This window comes from Molothrus ater, chromosome 3 (genome assembly GCF_012460135.2).
Source record: "Molothrus ater isolate BHLD 08-10-18 breed brown headed cowbird chromosome 3, BPBGC_Mater_1.1, whole genome shotgun sequence".
NCBI lineage: Eukaryota > Metazoa > Chordata > Aves > Passeriformes > Icteridae > Molothrus > Molothrus ater.
Window position 1 is genome coordinate 53,257,688 of NC_050480.2, and position 15,411 is coordinate 53,273,098.

The window sequence follows — 15,411 nt, forward strand, 5'->3', positions numbered from 1 at the left end:
TGGCAACAGCGGCTGCACAGTACTACTGAACAACTCCTCCCCTCCATATCTGAGGGATTTTTGATTCCAGCTCCCCTTTGGCAGAGTAGAATTATACCAAGAGAGACAACATCTCTAATGCATGAGAAAAAACAATGCTGTAAGAAGAATCAAGAAGGGGAAAAAAAAGTGTAATGAAGATAAAGTATAAAAAAACTGACTAACAACCTGCCAAAGACAGATGTTCATACTTACTGCTGAAACTCTGGTCCACTTTGTTCAGGTTTGCTGAACAAAGTGCTCTGAGATCTTGCCATTTCTAGGCAAACTAAAAAGAGGGAGATTTGAGAACTACCTGTTAGCTTTGCTCTCTGCTTTAGACATAGATCAAATTCACCGTATTAAAAAGAGTATCTTAGAATAGCTCTAGAATTTTTTACATGTGCACTTAACCATCAAGCTATTCTTCTACAGCCAATTTAAATGTGTTGTTCTGAATTCCTCTGAACTATTTCACCTAGGGGACTTCAGTAAGATACAGCTGATATTTAAGTCTTAGCTCCACAGACTTTTGCATACATGGGTCTGGATTCAGAGGTCCAGACCCTCAAGATACACAGGGCATCTCATCCTTAAGTGCTACTATTTTAATTAAAATCTGAGATTAAAATCAGTGGCAACCATACACAAAGTGCTTTTGTGAAATGAGTCCAACATTAAAAGCACAAATATTCAATTCATACTACTTTATCACAAGCAAAAGGGGGTTTAACTTACAGTGAAGCTCTGGGGTTGCAGTTCAAACAAATTCAGTACTGATTTCTCTCTTTGTTATACCCCAACAGAACAGCTTTACTGCTGAATTGAGTAGGAAGGGTTAGGAAGACAGGATGCATTTCTGAGACATTTTACTGATTTCACAGGAAGCTTTTCTCTGCCCCAGTCTTAAAAGATCCAACTGACTACGGCATCTGACTGCTCTCCAGAGTGCATTTAAGGGACATTTTGCTGTGGCAGCAGTCTGATGCTCAGGTCATAGACCAGAGCTTCATTAGCCCTTGAGCTAGATGTTGCCCAAATACAAACCAAAGAGATTCTTTCAGCAACAACTTCCATCCTCACTCTGCTTTTTTTTTTTTTATTTAATTCCTGGGGACAGGAAAATGCTGGGATTTAATAAAAAATTAAAATTAATCTTCTGTAGTGTATGCTCCTGTGTTGTATCCCAGACACAAAGAAGTGTGGAGCCAAAGCCATTTATTATTTTTGTAGGAAATGGTTTCACAGAATTGGACTAGGACCCAGTACAGAACTGCTTCCTGGGAAAATATATTCTGCTCTTATTATAGTTCTAAGTGTCATGTAAACACATGAAAATCAAATAAATCAACCACAGGCACAGAATGGAACATTCTGCTTTCATGAACTGGGGGCTAATACTTCCAGTCCAAACTTAATGGTGTAGTCTTTACTATGGTGAGCAATTCCACTGCACAGAGGATACTAGCCTTGAGCAATTGTTTTCAGGACAGCACATAGTGAAATCCAGTATTCAAAGCTGGATCAAAAGCTTAGTGTCCAGAATGCTTTGATGCATATATGAAAATACAAGTAGTCCTGTCAAAGCCAGCCTAAGCTTAACAATATTCTGGAAGAAGGCCTATGTGAACAAAACATGGAAAGCAAATCAGATCTGCGAGAATTACTTTAATTTAATAATTTCAGAACTTGGTTTCAACCCAGGTAATTTTTAATATATTTCCTATTTTGGCAGAAAAAGGCAAATGGGATAACATTATTATATATTCATCATTGCTGGCATATGATTATGCTTTGTAATAGGGTATGCTAAGAGTTGCAATTATAGATTACTTTCATTTAAAATGAAAAAATGCTATTAAAACCTTAAGTCCAGGCAAACACATAACTTGGAAATATCACTATCTTCATCCCTGGTGGTTAGATCAACCTGGTGTAAATGCAGTATTCTTCTGGTCTAATTGTTACCTACAGTCTGCAAGGCCCTAATTTTATGATGACCAGTGCACAGAATCACTGGTACTTTCCAAGCACTGGCAGAAGAACATGGTTTTCATCCATCACACTATTCACCAAACCCTTCTGAAATGGCCTGCTAATGACAATGATGCTCATTTTCTTCCTGTCCCTCAAGTTCACTTTTTAATAGCAGTTTCTTCCTGACCATGACCCATAAAATCATTACATAGGCACTTTCATCTACAGAGGGAGGAAAAGAACTGCTGAACTCAAGCAAAAAAAGAATGTAGTATTTGGCGTGTTACTTAAATGCATTGATTTAGTACAAAAACCTTTCCATTCAATCAGCGTGGATGGCTAATGTTTTACTGCACTTGACACCCACTATTCCCATGGTTCGGAATCTCAGCAGCAGCAGTACAGCTGGAAGTCAGGATAGCACATCATAAATCCACTGGATTTTTTACCAGTTAAGCTAGTTGCTCACTGTACAGATAAAAATAAGCACTTGGACAGCATTTTATTGCCACAAAATGCTTTCCAAATAAAAGGAAAGCACCAGTCAACTGCAGTTAGGTAATTAATCTTCACACATGTCTATAAGGCATTACTAGTCGCATTTTATAGTTAAGGAAAGCAAAGCAGAGAAATGAATCTACTTGCCTAAGCTGAAAGATGATGCAAAAGGCAGAGCCAAAATTAGAAACTAGGAAATCTTGGCTTGTAGCCCTGTGCTCAGAACACTAAACCAAACGCCCAGAGATGAAACAGAAAGGAGCATTGCATAGGGCAGCAAGGCTTCTTGCAAACAAACATCAGAACTGGTTCTCAGAAACTCAGGAGACTAAAATAACCATCCTTGCTAGCACAGGAGAGTCACTGAGCCCTACAGAATTTCCCATCTCTGGCTCAAGTCCTTTCTGATGCTTTTAAGTACGAAAGCAACAGTAGGAAGTGCTGAAATAGAAAAGCTTCTTTATGTACCTCTAAAGAAAATACCGACCCTTATTTATGTCATGGCTTGACTTCAACTTCATTAAACCCCTAAACAGATGCATACTTTATAAAGGTTATCCATTAAAGGCAAAACAATAGACAAGTTCAAGGTTGTCCAGGGGCAGAAATTGTGAATTCTGTTTTGGTTTGCTCCCCCACCAATTCTGTCAAACAAGCAAAATAAAAGGAACTGTCTCTCTCAGTCTGAAGGGTTAGTTAAGATTCACAAACCATATGCATTAGAGCTCAATATTCTATTTCCACAGTAGCCACTGTATTATTATGCTTGTTCGAAGACTTTACCCTCAAAGTCACCACGCAATTTCAGGTTGGCCTTGGGATTTCATCCAAGAAAAGAAGTCCTATTTTGGGAGCGGTGTTGTGACCTTTATTCCATGCTTGCTCAAATGCAGCCTCATCGCAGAGATGACATGCTTGGGCTCCTAAACAATAGACCCGGCAATGCCACAGATTCTTCACTTCCTTGCCTAATTTAAGGTCACTATTTTTATGCAGAGAAAGGTGCTAATAACAGAAACAGTTTAACAGTTTCTTCCACCAGGTGCAGCTCCACCTTTGGATACAGCTTTATTTGTTTAGGATTTTTTTTTTTTTTTACAGAGAGTGTTGTGTGTTTTTGTTGTTTTTAACATACATACTCACATAAATAATACATATATATATTGTAAAAAATATATATAAATTATTGTATCTATCACCAGCAAGCATTTTACCTTGTGGTCCATACTGGCTCATCTGAGGCCCATAAGTACCACTTGAATTACTCTGCTGAAAGCTACCAATTCCAGGATGCACTTGACCTCCAGGTGAGGGGTGTGGTGACATGGAAGGTCCAGTTTGTTGAGGTCCATACTGTGACATCTGGGGGTTCCTCTGTATGCCTGCCATAAAACCTATAGGGAGAAAAGCACCAAAATAAAAATTAATATCAGGTAACTGTTCTTTATTAAAAAAAAAAAAAATCTTTGGCATAAAATAAACCATCCCTCTTTAGTTATTTCAGGCTAAGAATATCCAGAAAACTGCTAACTGCTGTTGTTCATCCAAAGAAAACCACACACATCTCCAAGTCAGAAATGATGTCTCAACCACCAAAACACGTACATAAGGTTTGAAAACCTTTACTTGTAAATGAAGACAGGGCAGTCCTGCTTATTTACAAATGGGTGTCAATTTTAAAATTAAAAGAACTTAGAGGGAAAAAAATAAAGGCAATTATATGCACTAGTTAATTAGCAGTACTAGGGAATTTGCCTGATGACTTTTGGTGGGAGTATCACATCTTCAAAATTATACGTCGCTACCAAAATGCCTCACTTCAGCATATAGAAACCCACTGCAAATACTCCTCTATTGCCAACAAACTTACCAGAGCTAAAATTTACTTCTATGTGAAGACTAGCCATACTAGCCAGAAATAACAGCTGTTTTCTTATGTATTCATTGTCTAGGTCCTTCTTCTAGTCTTTCCCCTGCACATTCCATGGCATTCTCTCCTTTTTTCCCTTTTGTAAATGTATTAATGAATCCCAGCTTAACTTAAGGTTCAAAAATGACGGCATGAGACCTAGTGAAACAGTATCAAATTTAGAAGCTTCACACGAAGGAACAGAACTAAGCCTGCTAAATGAAGGAAGAAGAGGGTTTTGAGGTGGGGTTTTAAAGTTTTCATGAACTGGGAAAAATCCTGCAATTGTGCCCATGAAATCTCTATGTAGGGATGCTGGTTTCCTGATGTTTTATACCCTGAAATGTTTTAGTGCTGCTTTGAATGTTGAAGAGGATGTGCTGGCAAAATGTATTTATTTTTTTTTTTATTTATGGAGGAAATCCGCTTTCTTTCCTGTTCTGCTCGTATATTAAATTTCATCTTTCCATTTCCCTGCGAGGCAAAACCCGCACATAGCACAGGCCAGCTCTGGCTGTGCTGCCACCATGCCGGGTGAGGAGGGAGCCCCGGGGTGTAGCCACATTTCTCTTCACAGAGAAAAGCAAGGCACAATTCTTCCCAAGAACATTCTGAGATTCACATTCTGTGAGCCTCAGAGAAAGAAAACACAATTCTTATCATTTGCTGTGCCTGTGTTTGTGCAAAAGCAGAACGCAATATGGAGACTGTTTACCCAAAGTGATGGTGTTTTGTTTCCTTGGCCTATCAAGGCCAAGTTTGTGTGTGTCAGGACTGTCGGGTGACAGTCACGAGATTCAGTGCAGTGCGTGCAGTTGTGTGCAGGGTTAAATGCTTGGCAGATTCAGTTTTAGACGTATAGAATTATATAGTACAATAAAGTAATTAATTAGCCTTCTGATATCCACGGATTTAGATGCATCATTGTCTCCCCTCGTCAGGGCCCTCACAGCGTTGCTATACCGGGGTGTGGCACCAAAGGATGACTCTCCCACAGGGCCGGGGTGTCCCCCCACTGGGCAGCACCAAACATCACCCTCTCCCTACCCCCAGACACTCAATGCCCGATTCATGAAGAAAGGTAATTTTTTCTGACCCATATCCAGACATGTGATCAGACTCATAACTGAAAATACTGAGGTGCAGGTTGTAAGGAGAAAAACCAGGAGATGAGATGACTTTGTACCCCTTGGGCACAGTTCTTTTGTGCTGTGAACAGATCAACCCATATTGTGCTAAAACTCCAACTGCAAGATTTGCTGAATATGCATCAGTTTTTCCTGATCTTTGTGCAAGCTCCAAGACAAGGAACTTGATCACACCTGAACTGCAAAGTCAGAGCCTGGCACTTGCTCTGGAGGTAGAGCAGACATTGACACATGACACAGCAAAAAACTGAGTGCAAAATGGCAGCTTGGAAACTGGTCTCTACTGGTTGGAAAACTCCACACTTCTGCAAAGGAAAACTTGCATGACCTTCTCCATTTAGCTTTATTTTTAAACAGACCCCTTGATTTTTAAAGCAATTCCACTCTGGGCACAACTCTTATTACAAGGCCTATGTCTTCTGCTAACAGTGCTGGAAGTAATTTAGAAACCTAATACAATCTTATGTCTGTACAAAACCAAAGCCCATGTTCCCAACACACACCATATATATCAGTCTTGTGGGATCCATTTGAATCAAGAAATTTGTACTGGTCACACTAAGATTTTTATTATAAAGATAATAAAGTTACTCCTGTGTCTGGTATAGAAGTGAGGGGGCTTTTTCTGTTCAGCTTTTAATCTATATGAGGTAACGTTCCAAACATTGCGCTAGTGATTAAGGTTTTTCAGCCCCATTATTATTGCAAGGAGTACTTTTCTTAACACCACAAGGAAGGGTGATATACTGAACAGCTACTGGTATAGGAACTTCCAGTAGAGATACAGAGGGACTGCTGGTTGTTGAAGCTAATGGAGAACATGGAGTAATGTCTAATGAAAAACATGGGGATTATCAGTTTTAACCAGCTCTGTTGTCAAAAAGTCTTCTAAAGGGATCAGAGTAATAAGTAAAAAATAAGTGTTTCTACTCAAATGACCTCTTCTTCAGTAAACTCCTCCTCATTCATTTTGGATGCTGTGGAATGGACTGTACAGCTATGTGTACAGTCATAAATAAAACATGCCAGGAAGAGAGTGGTACACTTGTGTCCATCCAGATAAACCTTCCCACTCAGACCTGGTAATCTTATCTGTATGGCTTCTGGGCGCAGTCCCTTGTCCTGCCTTATCCATGCTCTGGGCTGTGGCTCAGGAAACATTGGCCAAAACCAAGCTGGGGGCATGCCAGTAACTCAAGAGCAGAGATAACTGTCCGATACTACTCAAACTCATGCTCTAGCCTTAGTTTAATAAAGATGTTGATTAACACAACAAAAAAAGAACACACTCCTAAACTGCTTCTGATGTGAGGCATGAGTTTCATCACCTCTGAGGGTGTAGAATTCTTCTCAATTTTCTCTTGAAGGAAGATAAAGAATTAAGAAAAAGGAATCCTGAAATTCAGGAAGAATATCTATGCTATACTATGTTCTGCTACTGTCTGCATGATACACTGAAGTGTGTTGTTAAAACAGGACATGTTCTAATTTCTTTCCAGAGAGGAGAGGAATCCTTTCAGCTATAGATGAGATGCGGAGTAGCAAAGTACAGTTCTTACTGTGATCTGGATTCCATCACAATATAGAGGAGCCTATCCTCATCAACCTCCACGAGAGCCCAGTCAACATCCAGAGATGAGTGCATGAGTATGAAGAGTTTTAAGTATTTGCAGAAAGCTCAGATGTCTTAGAGAGAAAAGGGTTCCTGGTCAATACATTAACATTCATGCATCATAAAGAAAAAAACAACATCAAATCTAAAAATCTTATCAAAAATGAAAGGGAGCAGCTGGCATACATTCATTTTTCCGTATTTACACACATTTTCCCTAGTGTTCAACTTCATTTTATAGCTGATACAAAAAGAAATAAATTTTCTTTCCAGAAAATTAGATTTAAGATAAAGTTTTCTTCTGTAAAGAATGGAAGTAGGATTACATTAGAGGTGCACTGGAGTAATGGCAGTGAAGTGATTCAACAACCAGACTGCATCTGACATGTCAACCCCTGTGACAACAAGGTGGGTTGTTTTGTCTTTTAAACTGCTAGGAAACAGCTATGAATTAAGCCTTTAAAATTGCAGTGGCAACATACTCATCAGTGAACAGATCTACTCCCCTTAATATTAATGATAAAAAGAGGTAGAGGTGATACTTTACTTGCCATCACAACAAAAGATTACTTATTGAAAAAACACTTGAGTGGGTTTTGGCAAACTAAGCTATTTCAGAAGTAGCTGAATAAAGTGACCCTGCCAGAAGCATTCTCTTCCTTTTATACTACATTTACACACGTGAAGAATGACTGTATTAAAAACCATGCAGAGTCATCTTTGCAGGTTTGTTTTTTTTCCTCTCAGTGGAAGAGTAGCATACTATTAACAATTATCACACTGTAACAATAATAAAGCATGTTTGCATGTTCAAATTGAACATACACAGAGCATTTAAATGGTCAGGTAGCATTTTATTTTTCTTCTTTCTTTTTAGCAAAATACAGAGAAAAGTAAACCAAGCAATGCTTATGCTAGAAGTGTTTCTTCTCCTTTGATGAAGGAAAAGAAAAAAATGAAGCTTCTCTTGTTCTAAAGAACCCTAACAACTGGTAATGCACATCATTTAGCTAATACCACCAATGATGCCTTTTTAAAATAATTTAAAACCTTGTCCTTCCCTCAGGCATATGTATACACAAAACAGATATACAACAGTAAATTACTAGAGCTTCATGAAATTGCGCACTAAGGTTGTCTGCACACTGACCAGTACAAACTCATCTGTTTCTTGAATACTATCACCCTAGCACTACCCATGAAAAACACCCACTGAACTTACTGGGTGCTGCTGTAAAACCTCAGATGGATTCTTTTGATATTTTAAAATCTTTGCTTGAATATGAAAAAACCTTACAGAAAAGTAGAAGCTCAAAGAAAAAGGAAGTGACTGCAAAGGAACAGGTTATTGCATATCAGTTGATGGACAGCAACTCTCTACTGGCACACACTTTAACCACAGTCAATGAGAGGTCTTTTGATTTAGCCAGGAGTAGTCCATCAATTTTCATGAATGAATTAAATCTGGAAACACGTGCAACACTTACTCATTATAAGCTCACAAAAACTTTGGAGTTTAAAGTGCTAGCAGAGCATCATTAACTTATGCATCTGATAAATAAAAAAAGAGGAAAGGTACAACGTGAAACAGCATATTATGTAAAAATGAACTTACCTAAGAAAAAGGTACACTGGGCTACAGCTCTTTCTAGAGGGGCATGCTTAGTGACAGAGCTTGGGACCAAAACAACTCAGGAACCTTTCTGAGTAAGGAACAAAGAGGTTCCCCTTGTTCAAGGGCAGAGGCTAAAGCAAGGGCTATTACTAGCTAGACAGGCTTATTAGTCTGAAAATCATGGAATAAGAAAAGTAGAAACAGATTGGATGCACACACTGATGATCAACTAATTAGGGAAAAATAACATAAAATTGTGTACTTATGAATCAGCTCAAAAAAATTAAGTATGTGAAGAGATATTTTCCACTACCTCTAAAGGAAAAACTTGTGTGTGGGGAGAAACACAGAAATTTCCAATGCTTGGTATTTTACCAAAACACTGGTAAGTACCCTTGAGAAAAAAGAGCAAATGTTTGCACACCCATGACACAAGTTTTTGGCAGACCTTCCCTCCTCAGAGAGCGGTTTGTGTTGTATCCACTCTCTCAGGATTTTCACCAGGGTACACAACAGACCCATGACGGATCTAAAGCAGTGACTCCCAAATCTAGCTCATCTGTGGATAAACAGCACTGAGACAGACATGTCAGGGTAAAGCTAAAGAAATGAAAAGCATTATTCTGTGATTTGGCACCCTGTTAGCACGGCAGGATGCTGAGGAACATCACAGTCACCCTGAAACTCTGCCCAGCCCACCCGTTTCAGATGGGCAAGGACAGCTCAGGAAGGCTTTGGACTGGTGAACCATGTCTGGGTTTTTGCCCAGCTAAACATGTCCGTAGTCAGCACCTCAGAGCACTGCAAGGAAATACCCAACAGAACACAACTCACACATTAATCAAGTGCTCTAGTAATTGAAAGAGTTGGTCATTCTCATGTAAGCCTGTGACACCAAACCCCTAAATGCAACCAGGCTGTCTGCAGATGGTACTTGAACAAGTATCTTCACATGGTGTGGTCAAACCTGGAGATGTGTGGCTTCCAGACAGCAGGAGCTAAGAAAATTCTGTTGTGCCATTGCTTATGGGGGGCCAGCTCTATCTGGCCATGAACTACTTACTGTCACTGACAAAGAATGGCATGGTACCTGCCCCTAAGGTGCTACTTAAAATAAACACTGAAAAGGACACAGTGAGAGAGATTTAGGCACTGGAAAAAAATCTAAGCAGACAAAAATGTTATACAGGTCTAAACAAATAACAGCAATTAAGAAACTGATGAAGGTTTGACCATGTACCAGAAAAGAAATTAAGTTAATCAAATGAAATCATGTGACATAAAAAACCTGGTATCTAGAGCAAGCAGGCACAAGATTTCTTTACATTCAGGATACCTCAGATCCTATTTTCATTTTCCAGAAAGCAACCTTATTAACATATGCCCAGCTAGACCTGTGTTTGACACACACAAAGCATCTGACTTAGCAATACACTCCACAGGGTGATGGGTTGGTGAGCATGAGTGCCTGAACTTGCAGTGTCAATCTCATTCAGACAATGCAAATACCAAGTCTTAATATTCCTGTCCAGTTAATAGGCAGATAAAAGAAATAAGAAATTAAATAACTAAAATACCTGCACTGCACCAATATCTTTGGACATAATACTTTATAAAAGCTAAAAAAAGTATTTAAAAATTGTTATTTCTTTCTCCAATCACATTCTATTAAAAAAAAAAAAGTTCCAAAATGTTTTTAGGAGAAAGTTCTTTGAGAAAAAAGAGTAAATGTAAATGCTTGCACATCCACGATACAGTTTTTGGCAAACTTTCCTTCCTCAGACATTCACTCTCTCAGTTCTTCTGAGAACTCTTCTTCTTCTAATGAACTGCTCTTCTTCTAATTAGAAGTTCTTCTAATGTTTCTCCATTAACCATGAAAAAAATGTAATCAAGTTTCTACACTGAGCTCTTTTTTTCAGCCCACATAAAAACCCACATAAACCTTGCCAGTTTCTCCAAGTCCATCAGAGCACCACTAAAACCATCTGAACTTCTTCAGGCTAGAGTAACAGTGACATGATTTCCCTTTGGTATCTGGAAAATTTATTTTCACAATGGCATCTGCTAATATCTGCAGTACAACCACCACATTTCTTCACATCCATTTAACAAAGAATGTTTCTTTGCTTATGTGAAACTGCAGTAAAGGAAAACATCATCATAGCAAAATTAGGATTTCCTGCAAAGATCACTGCAGTATTTCTCGTTTCCACAAAAAGACCAATGTTCTGTTTAAGAAAAAGTGCTGGACTGGTTTTATTTTTCTTTAAAATTATTTTTTTATTATGCTTTAATATCTATCTTACAGTCTCCTCACTGTTTATTTGTCTGACTGCTTCTCTTCACAATGTGAATAGCTTTGGGGAAGATGGAAACTAATGACCTAGCTAAGGTTTTAACCCAGACCCCCTAGTGTTTTACCAGCTGTGCTATTAGGTTAACTGGCTGAATCTCCTCTGCTTCTCTCTCTGATATTACAAAACCCAGTCTATGTATAGCATGCAATAATGTTTAAATTTTTCCCACCCCTAAACCTCCCTCTGCTACTGCCTAGCCTTGAAATTCATATAATCTATCATTGATAAATTAGAATCTGGGGAAGGATCAGACAGATTACCCAGATGGTAGCCGGTTGAGAAATATCCAACCTTTCCTAATGCAAACCTTGCATAATGCTCTCTGATGCAAATTTTAAGTGCTATACTGAGGACAAAGAAAGGAAGACATTTGTGGAGATGTTCATGCACAGCTAAACAAAACCCACACTGCTCATCCACCATTTTACACATCATTTGTTACTGTAATATACCTTACAGAACATGCTTTTAATATGGTGCTTGAAAAATCAGGGTCACAGTGACTTGCAGTACAAAAGCGCTCACCCTGCCCTCCCAGCTGCCCCCGAAGGGAATCCTGAATTTCAGTAGGTAGCTTGGGCTGCTGGAATTAATTTCAGCAGCAAAACAAAAAACCTGAGGAGTCTGTCTGCTTTGCACAATCAACATTTGTCTAAGTTTCCCTAATAATGTGCACACTTAGGAAAATCATGGAGGAGAGCAAGCAAGGAATGGCATTTTACAACATGTAATGTGCAAAGCCTGCAGGCTTAATGGTCTAAATTTCAGGTTTGAAAATTTTACCCTCCCCGGAGAATGCTGTTCAAAGGTTCCCTGAATCAACTCAGATCTTCCTTTTCACGAAGTAAATATATTGAATATTGCTATATATACTTTGTGGACAAGACTAAAATATACGTGATGTATCTTCTGCACACATGTAAAAGAAATCATATTGCTTCTTTCAAAAACACAAAATCAGTATGTTGTCTCAGTCCCAAAATGCCTTTGCCTCAGTCTTATTTTTACCATGATTTATGATTTGACTGATTTTTTCCTTTCCTTGATTTGCAGCTGTTCCCTGATGAGTGTTTATTCTTTTGGGATCCTTTGGGATGGTAGGAATTATCCAGTGTTAGCTATTAATATATACATTATATATATGTATATATATATAATGTATGTATCAACTCACTGTCCTGTATGTTAATTTAAAAGGACATAAAGGGTCTTAGATCAGAGGTTGTTTATCTTTACAGAAGCTTCATAGAAAGGTTAACTTAGGCACTGAGTGTCCTGACAACCATGGTGGTGTTGAACAGGCAGACCACAGGCAGCTCCCAGTTTATAGGCCATGATGGGAAGCTCTCCCAGGGATGGGGATCATACCCAGCAACTCCACATCAAGCGTGTGACAGCAACATTGAGTCACTCTGTCAAGTTCTTCTTCAGTAACTGCTGTAGCTTATCTTGCTCCCTGAGCCCAGAGGCAGGGAATTTGATGGCTGCCTAATGAAGTCAGTGGAAACTTTTCTATTGAGAAGTCTCTCTGCTGGCAACTATATAAACTCTCTCAGAATAAGTCAATTCTGCTCCCTAATCTCAAAAAGAGAATCTCCAATTTAGTTTAAAAATGAAATAAAGATTCATCTCCAAGTCTAACAAGATTTAACATCAGCAAGAAGAGTGCAATGACCAGCTGCTAGTATATACAAAATTTATTTGTTGAGACTGGGTTTTGATTGTACAGATATTATTACCTACTTCACATCTGACTTCTGCAGTTTTGCTGTCTCCCAGCATGGCTTATCATATGTAAATCATACCCTTTTGTCCTTTGGTTCTTCTTGCAGATGGCCTGCTGTATATTTAGCATAGGTCACAAGTAATCAGATCAACCTAAAGCTGAGACAGGCTGGTGTATGTCTGAAATCCAAGTACAGTCTGGAACCAGCATCCTGAAATGGTGATCGACTTCTTTAAGAATTAACCTGTTTTGGCAGAGTAACATAATTTCTAATACTTTTGGGCAAGAAAAGCAGGTTTTCCTGAAACACATAAGAGACAGACACAAAACTATGCACTCCACAGCTCAGAGAGAAGAATAGGAACTTTTCTTCCCAGATGATGATTACTAATCAAAGTAGACATATTGTAAGCTTTTTTGCTGTGCATTGCTAATCAAAATAGCAAAGAAAAATAGTGTGTACATATTTTAAAAACCTGCTTATCACACTGACACTACACTTCAGTGCACTTCCACTTTTACAATCCAATTAAAAATACAGAGGTGAAGATAAATGATGGCCCGATTTTTTTAGAAACTGTCAATAAATTTAGCACTCACTAAGTTGAGAAAGTAATGTAGCTTTTTGAGTTACCAAAAAAGCTTGGTGCCTGGCTCTACTGCACAGCTCTGCCTTCACATACAGACCTGCTCTGTGTTCTCCTCAGCATCATGTTCCTACTTCATCACGTGCCTTGAGATAAAAAAGGGATGCTTTACAGAGCTAGCGTGACAGTTCCTAAACCCTGCCTTTCCTCCTTACGTGATGCACTTTTTCTGTTTGTTGAGGGCACAGCTCCTCTTATCCCAGTTTTCTGGGCATGATTTCTGCCCAGCCTGGCAGAGTGTTCCTGCCTACCAGACAGAGCTCAGCTCCCCGGCACTGACCCACTTGGAGAATGCTGTGTGCAGAAGAGGCACTCAAACATACCTGTGGCTTTGTACTCTATGCATGTCTCAAGCATCTTTCTTTAAGAGCCTGAAATACTTCAGTCTACATCAAGTAAACTTATTACCAAGTCTGATTTAACCTTAAGTGGTGTCATCGTTAACATGGCAAGCAGAAGAATGTTAATGACAAGAATCATTTTATTCTCTAGCTCCTCAGTGCTCTGAATAGATCCCAAATCCCCAAATGAGAGCAAAAAACGTATTCTCAGGGAAAAAGTCTTTTTAAGATCTAAAAGCAAACTACAGTATCTTTCTTGTTGCAATAAGAATTCTTTGATCTATTTTCTTCCTTCTGGTTTCCCCTTTTTAAGAAAAAATAGATTTCAGGGAAAAGAATCTCTACCACCAAATGTCAGTATTAAGCCATAAATCTGATCAGGAACTGTAGGTGCAAAACACCTGATTGGTATGCTGTGTCTTCCACACGAGCAAAAACATTTATATTTCATTAGAAGAAAATGCGTGACAGTGGAATTTATGTAACGACTGCGTACAAATAAGCATGCCCAGAAAACAGTTAAAGGGGAGAAAAATACCTGTATGAAATCTAATGGGTAAATTAGGGAATTTTAGTTACAGGAATTCAGTTGCTACTTAGTGTTTGTAGGGAAGCACAAAGAGAACATCAAAATGCCTGATCACATCCCATCTGTTACAACCTCTTACTGGATAACATCTTGACTGCCAAAAAAGCTATTTAAATTTACTACATTGCAGCTACTGATATATATCACTTCTGTGAAGATCTAATACTAAATAAGGACAAGATCTGAGGATAAACCTTACAAGCAGCAGTGTCAGAAAGATCCAAATTTTGCTTAGTGTAACACCTGTACTCTTAAGAGCAAGCAGTTTTCAGGGACTCCTTGTGCCTGACTGTGATATGTTTTTAATAGAGCACACAACTGTACAACACTCCTCAAAAGCTGGATGTCAACAACGGAACAAAATAAAGGTAGAACAGAAAGAACGACATAAAAAAGAAAAAAATGAAAAGGTACTAGGAGAAGGTAATGGAGAAGGCGGCAACTTCTATTCAACAATTTTGGAGGTGATTACTCCAGGCACTGTCCACACAGATCTGACAGGCACAGAATGCTGCCATGAAACTGCCTCCAGCAATGGAATACATTTTCCAGCACATCACAGCAGCTGCAACGGCATCAATTCTGCTTGCAATCCATGTCCAAAAAGAAAAGTTCTCAGTGGTCCTATTTCAGCATATCTCAAGGACTAATTAAATCCTCATTACTATCTTCTAATTATTCCAGTGCTCTGGGATTTCGCTCCGCAAGTCCCCAGTGGTGCATTAGATGAAAAGGGTTAAATAACCTGTGTTGATTTTGAGACTCCAGATCTATTTCAGACCTTTAGCATATCATCAGCATTATCATGAATATTTAACTATGTACCGCTGTGAAAATTATAAGGGGAAAACAATTAAAGATTTTTTAAAAATTAATTCTGACCCATATACATTTGCACTAATAAATAAGGCTTCTTTAAGTATCCCCATTATGAGAGTGCTTGCTAGAGTAATAATGTGAAGTCATTAACT

The 15,411-nt window shown here is 38.7% G+C and overlaps 1 protein-coding gene across 4 annotated transcripts in view; it reads right to left on the reverse strand.

Annotated features, from left to right (window-relative positions):
• The window catches only part of ARID1B (AT-rich interaction domain 1B), a 325,133-nt gene that overhangs the window by 62,377 nt on the left and 247,345 nt on the right, over positions 1-15,411 (reverse strand). For all 4 annotated transcript variants that reach the window (XM_036379450.2, XM_036379449.2, XM_036379453.2 and 1 more), the window contains one exon: positions 3,708-3,887. In XM_036379450.2, the coding sequence (XP_036235343.1) occupies positions 3,708-3,887 (180 nt within the window). The remainder of the gene's footprint in view (positions 1-3,707; positions 3,888-15,411) is intronic.